At 35.6% G+C, this 12,250-nt stretch overlaps 1 protein-coding gene across 4 annotated transcripts in view; it reads left to right on the plus strand.

Moving 5' to 3' along the window:
• ATF1 (activating transcription factor 1) overlaps positions 1-5,745 on the plus strand; it is a 42,611-nt gene extending 36,866 nt beyond the window's left edge. For 3 of the 4 annotated variants that reach the window (XM_078156844.1, XM_020966163.2, XM_020966164.2), the window contains 3 exons: positions 1,287-1,469; positions 1,576-1,735; positions 4,234-5,745. In XM_078156844.1, coding sequence (XP_078012970.1) covers positions 1,287-1,469; positions 1,576-1,735; positions 4,234-4,378 — 488 coding nt within the window. In that variant the 3' untranslated portion in view covers positions 4,379-5,745. Of the gene's footprint in view, positions 1-1,286; positions 1,470-1,575; positions 1,736-3,670; positions 4,213-4,233 lie in introns of those variants that run through there. The other variant, XM_020966165.2, reaches the window with a different exon arrangement.
• The last annotated feature ends 6,505 nt before the right edge of the window (positions 5,746-12,250 follow it).

The following is a 12,250-nucleotide window of genomic DNA, read 5'->3' on the forward strand; positions in this document are numbered from 1 at the left end:
AGCCTAGATTGAAGACCTTTCTGTAACTGACTTCTTGTGGAAATTTTATGTTTCTGCCACTCAAATATTGTTTAATTTTTGGCAGGTTATTAACCACCCTTAATCTTAGAATTTTGTCAGGAGGATTATTTGTAATCAACAACATATATCTGATATGTGCAGAGTCTCTGCTTTTCAGTGTTGTGGCTGATTAAAAATCCACTAACCATAGGGAAGCTTGCAGGGGAAATAGGACCAACTCATATAACAGTATACAAAGATATCACCGTCTGATATGGCCTTCTGTAAATTAGTGTCAGGGAGCTGCATGGCTATTATTAGCTTAACAGTTTATTTAATAACTACTCTCCCTAAAGTTAAGCTTTCTTTGCATAACAAATTGGGTGTTGCTGCATGTGACAAAGTAATTAGTTTTGTTTGCATTTATTTCTAAGGCAAATAGTTAATTTATAGTAGGTCCTCTTGATATACTGTAGCTATTAATAAAGACAAACCATTAGATTGGAAATAATCTGCTACTTGGTTATTAATTCTCTCCTTCCTGGTCGTTAAGTCCAGCCTTAGCCCATCTGATTATTAAGACCACTAATGGACACAAACATACATACATATGTAGAGAGCAAGTGAGTGTTTGTACCTACCAGCCAATGACAACTGCATAGAAATGCTTGAGGGGTACTGAAGTGAAGAGGAGAGGAGGGATTCAAAAACATATGGTAGAAATACATTTTAAATTTCCTTTTTCCATTGTGTTTTGACACTGAGAAAGGAATCAAGAATAGTTAATGTTTTTCCTTTAAAGAAGCATATACTAAGCTATATTAATATGTACAAGTTCTCTTACTGAGTGGGGAAAATGAGAGTAACTTTTATTTTTCTTTAGCAGGTCAAATTTGGGAAGTAGGGTTTTTTTCCGCCACCACTCATCCCCGTCAAAGGAGTGAAGAAGTTCGGCATTCATTGAAAGGGAGCTCCATGAAGCCCATATTTGGGCTAGGATCATTAAACATTACAAAGTAGAGATCCTTCTGGACATTCTGTAGTGACTAGATAAGAATCATTTGTGATTAACATCATCTGTGTACAAATACTACTGTTAAGTCTGGATCTGAAAATATTTGAAAACAGTTTGGGCTTAACTAAATTAATCATTTTTCATAATAAACTTGAGGCCAACCTATAGGAATTATGAAATACTGGGATCTCAAATTAATGAGGTTTTACTGTATTGGAATATCTGTTGGAAAAATTAAACTACCTATTTTATTTTCTCTTCCGAATTAAAGTTGCCATTGCCCCAAATGGAACATTACAACTGGCCAGTCCAAGCACAGATGGAGTACAGGGGCTGCAGGCATTAACAATGACAAATACAGGCAGTGCTCAGCAAGGAACAACAATTCTTCAGTATGCACAGACATCTGATGGACAGCAGATACTTGTCCCTAGCAACCAAGTGGTTGTACAGAGTAAGCGTACTTAATATATATATATAGAGAGAGAGAGAGATTTTTCATAGAACTACCTCCAAATGTTTTTGAATATCCTTTAATACTCCCTCTTCTAACTATGTAGCTGCATCAGGAGATATGCAGACTTATCAGATTCGTGCCACACCAGCAAATACTAACCTTCCACAGACAGTAGTGATGACATCTCCAGTCACTATAACATCTCAGACAACCAAAACAGATGATCCACAGTTGAAAAGAGAAATAAGATTGATGAAAAATAGGTAAGTGCTATGCAATTATTTGTAATTAACCTTTAAGCAAATTTTTAAACTACACAGAACTGACATTGTTGCTGTATAGTTGAATAACAGTTCTCAAAACTTTTTGGTTTCAGGACCTCTTTATACTCAAATTATTGAGGACTTTAGTTTATATGTGTTTTACCTGTCAACATTTATTTACCATATTAGAAATTAAAACAAACTTTAAAATATTAATTTAAAAATAATTATCTATTATGATATATTAACATAAATAACATTTTTATGAAAAACAACTTTTCCAAAACAAAAACAATTAATGAGAAAAGTGAAATTATTTTACATATTTTTGCAAATCTCTTTAATATCTGGCGTAATAGAAAGCAGCTAGATTCTCATATCTGTTTCTGCATTCAGTTTATAATATGATACTTTGGTTGAAGCATGTAAAGAAAATCTAGCTTCACCCAGTTAATGCAGTTGGAAAAAGAAAGCGTATTTTAATAGGCAAAAAATGTCTTAGTATTATTATGAAAATAGATCTGATTTCAGGTGCCTCCTAGGAGTGCACAGATCACATTTTGAGAACCTCTGTAGTAGAGAATTGGATGGAATTTCATGCCAGTTTTGTTTCGTTGGCTGTTAGGCCTCATCTGATTTATTTGCAGTGGACCATTGAAGCCGAGAGCTCTGATTATCTCCACATTGTATAATCTACTGCATATAACATGCTGTATTTTCTAATTTTCCATACTATCTTTTGTTTTTCTTACTCTTAATCAGCTGTGGTTCCGGTAGCAGAGATTATTAAGATAGCATACATTTTGTCAGAAATGTGACGTTATTTAGTATTTCCGTAATTAATTTTTTTTTTAGCACAAATATAGAACTTGGTTGGCATGAATGGGCTGAAAAATATTCCAAGTGAGAAATTATGCAGAAGAAATAGTTTGCCTTCCATCAGGAAAATGTATGGCCATAAAAGAAGATAGTAGGCCAGTCATGGAGCGTGTGTGAGAGATAATAATAACTTTGGTTTCATTGGCTGTTGGGCCATGTCTGGTTTATTTACAATGGATGAAGTGAGGTGCACTGGACATCCTCTTCAGCTCCATTGGCATCCACACAGTGTGAAGAGAATTCAAGAAAGTAGCCATGGGAGGACATGGACAAAAGGTATACAGGGATAGGCAGGCAGGGATAGTTTGCTGTCTCCGTCATTGGAGGGAGGTCTGTTAAGTGACCCCGCTAAGCTTTGGGTCATTTGCACATTTGATGAGCAACCTTTAAACAAGTCACTGTATTATATATTAAGGAACACGGGAAAGGATTCCTCAGGTTGACATAGATCAGGGTTGGGGAACCTGCAGCCTGGAGGCCACATGTGGCCCTCTAGGTCCTTGGGTGCAGCCTTTTAGTCCAAGTTTTACAGAACAAATCCTTTTATTAAGGGGATTTGTTCTGTGAAGTTTGGATTCAGTCAAAGGGCCACATGTGGCCTCGAAACTCCAGGTTGCCCACCCCTGACATAGATCAATTAACAGTCATCCTTTGGGTATGGTTTAAAAGCTTTACTAAAATCTAGATATACAGAGCAACTAGGTAGCCATTGGTTAGAGCACTAGGCCTGGAGTCAGAAGGACCAGAGTTTAAATCCAGCGTCAGATGCTTGGTGGCTATGTGACCTTGGGCAAGTCACTTAACCCTGTATGCCTCAGTTTCCTCATTTATAAAATGAAATAGCAAACTAATCTAGTATCTCTGCCAAGAAAACCCCACATGGGATCATGAAGAGTTGGACACAACTGAACAACAAAAATCCAGATTATACTCTCTCAACAACAGCAAAACGAATGACATTCCCATGATCTACTAGTAATGCAACTTTGTCAAAAAAGACAGTGAGGTTAGTCTGGCTGACTGAATTCTGTTTTTATCTTCTTTGACATTGCACAGATTCCAGTGGAGTGCAGGGGCTCCCCACAGGTTATTGCTCACTACGTGACCAGCTCGCCTCCTCTGCTGCACATGCTTTTCTCTGATAACATCCTCTGTGCCATCTTTCCTCTACAGTTCCTTGTTGCCTGTGGACTTACTTGGTGGTGTTTTCTGGCTCATGCCTAACTTGTACTTTTCCATTTCCCCTTGGGTGACCTACAACTTTAATTCTTTGGAGAATGTTATTATTGTAGGACTCCCAGCCATACGAAAAACAGTTGAACAATGTTGATGTTTAAAATAATGAGTCTCTGGGGCAGCTAGGGGACGCAGTGGATAGAGCACTGGCCCTGGAGTCAGAAGGACCTGAGCTCAAATCTGACCTCAGACACTTGACACTTACTAGCTGTGTGACCCTGGGCAAGTCACTTAACCCCATTGCCTAGCAAAAACAAAACAAAATAAAAATAAAATAATGAGTCTCTACACCATTATCCTACTTAATTTAGGGCCCATCTCAGCTGTCCATAATGATGTCCATGAAGTTAATTTTATTTGGTTGTTTTTGTATTTAATTATAGAGAAGCCGCTCGAGAATGCCGTAGAAAGAAAAAAGAATATGTTAAGTGTCTGGAAAATCGAGTTGCTGTCTTGGAAAATCAAAATAAAACTTTAATAGAAGAATTAAAAACTTTAAAAGATCTCTATTCCAATAAAAATGTCTAAAAAGAAGATAAACAAATTTTATGGACTTACCTAAAAATTAAATGGATTTTCTTTTTATATGGAATTTTATAAACTAAAAGGTCAAAAATGAAACTTTTAAACCTAGGAGTTGCAACATAAAGACTAAAGATTTTATTTACAAGATGATGGAGATAAGAGGACTTCAAGCAAGCTCCTGGCACAACTGGAATTTTTATTGGAATTAACATTAACAGTGGTACCGGATCAACAGAACATGAATTTTCAGCAATTTGAATTTCCCAGAAAGTAGTTATCAACAAAGTTTGCAACTGAGACAATTCATTAATGGAAGTTTGATGGGGGAGGGTTAACCAACATTTTATTGGTATAGATTTTCATTACTTAGTAGCTTCTGAAATATGCCCTTTTTAATTGTTTATGTAAATATTTTTGTCTGCCAATATTCTAAACTGCAGATTTAAAAGAAAATCTAATGCTTTGTAAAATGTATAAATTATGTGTACTTTGCTTAACCATCAAGTCTTTTAAATGATCTTTTAAAAAATTATTGTTTGCAAGAAGGAAAAACAAACAGGGCATAATCATTTTTCAAGTTTTGTCTTTCAAGATGTCCAAGCCACATCAACTGAAAATGAAGCTTTCAAAGACGTATTCCAATCATTTTATAGAAACAGTTTAGTAAACTGGACAGAACAGTTTGAACTTTTGAAAGTTTTTAAAAAATAGTATTGATTTTGCTTTTTTGGGTGTGGTAACTTTCTCTAAATGGATCGTAATAAATCATGTGCTGATTCTATATGCAGCTGATATGCATTACTTATTCTACTGTGCTTTAATAGAAAGAAATGTTTACAAGCCCCTAAAAAAAAATTATTTTAGAGGATTTTTAAAAATCAGCTGAAGATACGTACCAAAGTATTTTTCCAAGAGGGTTTTTCTAATCAAAATCTAATGTAGGGCTTATCAGTTAAAAAATAATGCAATTTTAAAACAATTATCATGTAGAAAATATTTTGTGAGGTAAAAAATGGTACCTTTGTAAGAAAAAGTGACTATTTTTATATAGTTAATCTTCATGAATTCTAAAGTTGTGTTTTTATGCTTATTTTATCAGTTTATACAGTTTTTAGTAAAAAAAGAATAGATATTTTATCTCAGATTATCATTTTTATATTTTCATGGGGACTAAGGTTTTCTAAATTGCAAGTATTTGAATTATGTGCATTTCTGTATAATTATCTGAAATCCAAAATATGCTGTTAGTACATCAGTAGTTCTGTAATCAAACTACTCATTTTTGAGCTTACCTACAAAAATATTGTCAACTCCTAATATTTGTATCATTTTGTTTTATTCCTGTAAAAATTAAAGGGCATTTGAGATAATCAAGACTGTTGGATGTAAAACATATACAATTTGGAAGAAAAGGTTTGAAACTTGAATGACAACCAGTTTCTTGCTGCTTATGGTTTCACCAAAAGTCATATCAATTATTGAAATACATCTATTGTGCTAGAAACAATATAAAACTAATCAAGATGTGCCTTGTCCTCTTGGAATATCTAGACTAGAAGAAGAAGAAATGCAACTAGTGAGAAATAGATTTTATTGCACAACAGAGGAGCAAACATGAGGCTTGAAGAAAGTCAGCTTACTTGATCATATCAGTGAAATCCTCATGGACAAGTTGCTATTTAAGCTGCTTTTTGAAGGGTAGGTAGGGTTTCAGGAGGCAGAGAGTTGGGACAAGGGATAGGAAATGGCATATATGAGAAGTAGGATGAAAAGCTTGAGCAGCACCAAATTGTGCCTGGCCTTGAAGCTGTTGTGAAAGATCTCTTTAAGGAGTTTTTCTTTTTAATAAAAACTTGAAAATCACTTTTCGAGTAAGAAATCCTAAGATTTTTTAATGAAAAATTGATTTTTTCAGTTTTGTTACATCAAGCCATGGGTATTAGCGATCAAATTATTGGTCTTCCTGTTATATTTGCTCTCTTTTGTACTTCAAAATTCTCTGAGCTACCATAAATACATTAAGTGATAAGGTGGTATATGAATATAAGCCAAATTGAAGGCAAGGATTTACTATTATAGATTATTGAAGCAGTCCTGAACAAACAAGTTAGTGTGCATGTCACAATGAATTTTACACAAATCTGCATATGTCCTACATTGAAAGGTTGTATTTCAGGCAAGGAATGTTTTAACTATTTGTCACTCCAAAGTGCTTTTGGCTAACATAATTTACCAGGTGGTATTCCACTATTTAAAAATTGTTAATAGAAGAATTATACATTTTTTAGTATAGCTAGCTATAGGTCTGTTGCTTGCTATAATTTGGTACTTGGCTTCCTTTAAGAAGTGCTGATCATCAGTTCTTTCAGTAGCCAAAACTTTGATCAATCAGACACCAAGAAAAATATTGCGGAAAGCAATTTTAACACCATTATGGTTTCCATGGCTGATTTAGTAAATTCAGTGAAAAAAACAATAACTACTATTGTTTATTAAGTCAGCATAAGGCAGGGTTGCCAAGTATAGCTAAGTAAATATAAACTAAGTAAATATGACTGGGAAGATAAGGATAGCCTTCATAGAGAAGGTGGTCTTTGAGCTGAACCTTGTGAAAGTAGCTGGAGGAAAGAAGAGTGCATTTTAGGTAGAGACAGGAGATGGCAATAGCAAATATACCAGTTTGAACAGAAAATAGAATGAAGGAAAATATGCATTAGTTTTGTAAAGGTAGGATGGAACTACATTGTGAAGGGCTTTAAATGTCAGATAAATCTGTATTTAATCCTAGAAGTAGAGGGAGCCATTAGTTTCTTGAGGGGAGTAGCATGTTCAGATCCACACTTTGGAAATCCAATTTAGCAGCTGTGTAAAAGTTGAATTGGAGAGGAAAGAAACAAGCGCAGGAAGACCAGTTTAGGAGGTTAGTTACATTTGTGCTGGAGTGAACTAGAATGGTGGCCATGTGAATGGAGAGAAGAGGATAGATGTGGAGATAGAATTTGATAAGCTTGATTGAATGTGGAGGAGATGGGGCCAGAGGAGTGAAGGAAAAGTGTTGTAGGTGACTCCAGGGTTGTAAACTTGGGACTGGTGGTGCTTAAAAATAGAAAAGTTAGTAAGAGGGTTTTTTAAAAATTTTTATTTTCTGTTATAAATTCTCTCCTTCCACCTCCCCCCATTGGTTTGAGAAGGTAAGAAATATGATACTCATGACATTTGAAATCATGCAAAACATTAGCCATGTTGTGAAAGAAGATATGTCCTTCAGTCTGCACTCAGAGTCCATCTGTTCTCTCTCCAGAGGATAGCATTTTTCATTATAAGTCCTTTGGAATTGTCATGGATCATTGTATTGATTAGAGTAGCTAAGTCTTTCATACAATATTGCTTTTGTTGTGTGCAGTGTTCTGGTTCTAATCAGTTCACATAGGTCTCCTAGGTTTTTTCTGAAGTCATCCTCTTCGTAATTTCTTTTATCACAGTGGCATTTCATCACAATCATATAGCATAATTTATTCAGCCATCACTCAGTTGATGGGCATCCTTTTAGTTTCCAATTTGCTAACCACAAAGAGAGCCGCTATAAATATTTTTGTACAGATAGATCCTTTTCCTTTTTTCTTTGATCTTCATGAGCTATAAGCCTATTAGTGGTATTGCTGGGTCAAAGGGTATGCATCGTTTTATAGCCCTTTGGGCATAGTTCCAAATTGTTCTTCAGAATGGTTGGATCAGTTCAGAACTCCACCAACACACCACATCCCTTCCAATATTTGTCATTTTCTTTTTCTGTGATGTTTTTAATATAAGTTAAGAGTTGTTTTAATTTGTATTTCTCTATTAGTGATTCAGAGCATTTTTTATATGACTATTGATAGCTTTGATTTCTTCCTCTGAAAATTGCCTGTTCATGTCCCTTGACCATTTATCAATTGGGGAATGTCTCTTATTACAAATTTGGCTCAGATCTTTATATATTTCATATATAGACCTTTATCAGAGAAACTTGCTGTAAAATTTATTTACCCAGTTTCCTGCTTTTCCCTAATTATGGCTGCATTGGTATTGTTTGTGTTAAAATTTTGTATTTATTAATTTATTGGGGGAGGAGGCGAGGCAATCAGGGTTAAGTGACTTGCCCAGAGTCATATAGCTAGTAAGTATCAAGTGTCTGAGGTCAGATTTGAACTGAGTTCCTGGTGAGAGAGCACAGTCCAGCACAGGCTGCACCAGTACAGCCCCAGCCATAGGAAACCAAGAGCAGGTCTTGGGAGTAGCTGAAGCAGGAGTAGCAACAGCTGCTTCTGGAGCTTTTAGCCCACAGACAGTAAGAGGGTCAAACAATTGGTCAGAAGGAGATTACAGAGGCCTTTTTGCTAGCATTGAGGCAGGATTCTGTTGCTTTGTGCATAATCAAATCTGGGTCAGTCCTGGGTGGTAGTCCCAGGGCAAGGGAGGAGCACTAGCATAGCAGAACTTTTGGCCACACTCCAGGGGAGACCCTCCCCACAGGTCCAGGGTAGAAAAAATATTTGTGGTCGCTATCAGACCAGAGCACAGGCCAGGAAGGAATAAACACCTCTATTTATATCATACCGCCTTGGAAGAACTAAAAACTTACAGGTCCCTAGAAGTCTCCCTAAAAACAGCTGCATAAACCCCTAAAGGTTGGGACAGTGCACCCTCCACCTTGGAAGCAGAGCCTTACTTTATAACAAAGAATTAAAAGTCAAATAATTGGCTGGGGGAAAAAGCTAACAATGGGAAAAAACTGACTATAGAAAGTTGCCATGATGACAAGGAGATCAAAACACACACGCAGTAGAAGACACCAAAATCAAAGCTCCTACATCCAAAGCCTTCAAGAAAATATGAATTAGTCTCAGGGTATGGAAGAACTCAAAAAGGATTTTGAACATCAAGAGGTAGAGGAAAAATTGGGAAGAGAAATGGGAGTGGTGTAAGAAAATGTGAAAAATGAATAAACAGCTTGGTAAAGGAGACTCAAAAAAATACTGAAGAAAATAACACCTTAAAAAACATACTAGACCAAATGGTAACTGAGGTCCAAAAAGCAAATGAGAAGAATGCCTTCAAAAGCAGAATTGGCCAGATGAAAAAGGAGGTCCAAAAGCTCACTGAAGAAAATAATTCCTTTTTTTTTGGCTAGGCAGTTGGGATTAAGTGACTTGCCCAAGGTCACACAGCTAGTAAGTGTCAAGTGTCTGAGGCTGGATTTGAACTCAGGTCCAAAATAATTCCTTAATAATTAGAATGGAGCAAATGGAAGCTAACGACTTTATGAGAAATCAAGAAATTATCAAACAAAACCAAAAGAATGAGAAAAATAGAAGACAAGTGAAATATCTCACTGAAAAAACAACTGACCTGGAAAATAGATCCAGGAGAGAAATTTAAAAATTATTGAACTACCTGAAAGCCATGATCAAGAAAAAAAGCATTGACATCATCTTTCAAGAAATTATCAAGGAAAACTGCCCTGATATTATAGAACTAGAGTGTAAAATAGAAATTGAAATAATCCACCAATCACCTCCTGAAAGAGATGTCAACATGAAAACTCCGAGGAATATTATAGCCAAATCCCAGATCAAGGAGAAAATATTGCAAGCAGCCAGAAAGAAACAGTTTCAAGTATGGTGGAGCCACTGCCAGGATAACACAAGATTTAGCAGCTTCTACATTGAAGGATCAGAGAGCTTGGAATATGACATTCCAGAGGGCAAAGGAGCTAGAATTACAATCAAGAATCACTTACCCAGCAAAACTGAATGTAATCCTTCATGGAGGAAAATGGACATTCAATGAGAGAGGACTTTCAAGATGAAAAGACCAGAGCTGAATAGAAAATTTGACTTTCAGATACAAGACTCAAGAGAATCATAAAAAGGTAAACAGGAAAAGGAAATCATAAGAGTCTTAATAAAGTTAAACTGTTTTTATTCTTACATGGGAAGATGGTATTTGTAACTCATAAGACCTTTCTCATTATTAGGGTAGTTAGAAGGAGTGTGTATATAGACAGAGGGCACAGGTGTAAGTTGAAGGGATGATATCTAAAAAATAAAATTAAGGGGTGAGAGAGAGGAATGTACTGGGATAAAGGAAAAGAGAGAGGTAGAATGGGGTAAATTATCTCACGTAAAAGAGGCAAGAAAAAGCTTTTACAGTGGAGGGGCAGAAGAGGGAGGTTAGAGGAAGTGAGAACCTTACTCTTACCAGAATTGGCTCAAAGAGGGAATAACATACACATTTAATTGGATATGGAAATCTATCTTACCCTATAGTAAAGTAGGAGGGGAAGGGGATAAAAAAAGGGGAGGATGACAGAAGGGAGGGCAAATTGGGGGAGGGGGTAGTCAGAAGCAAAAAACTTTTAAGGAGAAAGAGAATAGAATAATGGGGGGAGGACAGGATGGAGGGAAATAGCAACAGTAACTGTATAAATCATTTTCCTGATAAAGACCTCATTTCTCAAACATAGAGAACTGAGTCAAATTTATAAAAATAAGAGCCATTCCCCAATTGATCAAAATATATGATCAGTTTTCAGATGAAGTAATCAAAACTATCTATAGCCATATGAAAAAGTACTCTAACTCACTATTGATTGGAGAAATGCAAACTAAAACAATTCTAAGGTACTACCTCATACCTATTAGACTGGCTAATAGAACAAAAACAGTAAATGACAAATGTTGGAGGGGATTTGGGGAAAATGAGACATTAATGCACTGTTGGTGGAGTTGTGAATTGATTCAACTATTCTATAGAGCAATCATTTAGAAATATGCCCAAGGGCCTATAAAACCATGCAAATCCTTTGACCTAGCAATACCATTACTAGGTCTATGTCCCAAAAGAGATAAAAAAGGAAAAGAACTGTTATGCACAAAAATATTTGTAGCTGCTCTTTCCTAGGGGCAAAGAATTAGAAATTGAAGGGATGCCCATCATTTGGGGAATGACTGAAAAAGTTGCGGTATGTGATTATGATAGAATACTATTGGGCTATAAGAAATGATGAGCAGGCAGACTTTAGAAAAACCTGGAAGGACTTGTATGGACTGATGCAAAGTGAAATGTACTGTGTACAAAGTAATAGCAGTATTGTAAGATGATCAGCTATGAATGACTTGGTTATTCTCAGCAATACAATGATACAAGACAACTCTGAAGGACTTATGATCAACAATGCTACCCATCCCCAGAGACAGAACTTGTGGTTTCTGAATACAGATTGAAACATACTTTTTTTTTTACTTTTTTTAAATTTTTCTTGAATTAAAAAAATTTTTTCCCCCACAACATTACTATTATGGATATGTTTTGCATGACTACACATGTATAACAGATATTGAATTGCTTACCTTCTCAATGAGGTGGGGTTCGGGAGGGAGGAAGGTAGAGAATTTGGAACTCAAAAGTTTTAAAAACAAATGTTAAAAATTTGTTTTTACATGTAACTGGGGAAAAAATAAAATACTAAATAAAAAAATAAAAAAAGAATAAAGATCTCCTTCAAGACATAAAAAAATGAAAATTTAGTAGACCTAAAAATCACACAAAAGATTTTTATAAAACATTTCTTCCTAAAAGTATTTCTCTTTTTAAAAAAAAATTTTTTTTTGTGAAGCAATGGGGGTTAAGTGACTTGCCCAGGGTCACACAGCTAGTAAGTGTCAAGTGTCTGAGGCCAGATTGGAATTTAGGTCCTCCTGATTCCAAGGCCAGATTCCAAGGTGCTGTACCACCTAGTTGCCCCCATATTTCTCTTTCTTAAAAACAGCTTAAAATTTATTCTGATGTTAAAAGGAATAATCGCTAAACTCTTATGAATAAATTAGTTGGAAA

This window comes from Phascolarctos cinereus, unplaced genomic scaffold (assembly GCF_003287225.1).
Source record: "Phascolarctos cinereus isolate Bilbo 61053 unplaced genomic scaffold, phaCin_HiC Scaffold_1;HRSCAF=81, whole genome shotgun sequence".
Classification (NCBI taxonomy): domain Eukaryota; kingdom Metazoa; phylum Chordata; class Mammalia; order Diprotodontia; family Phascolarctidae; genus Phascolarctos; species Phascolarctos cinereus.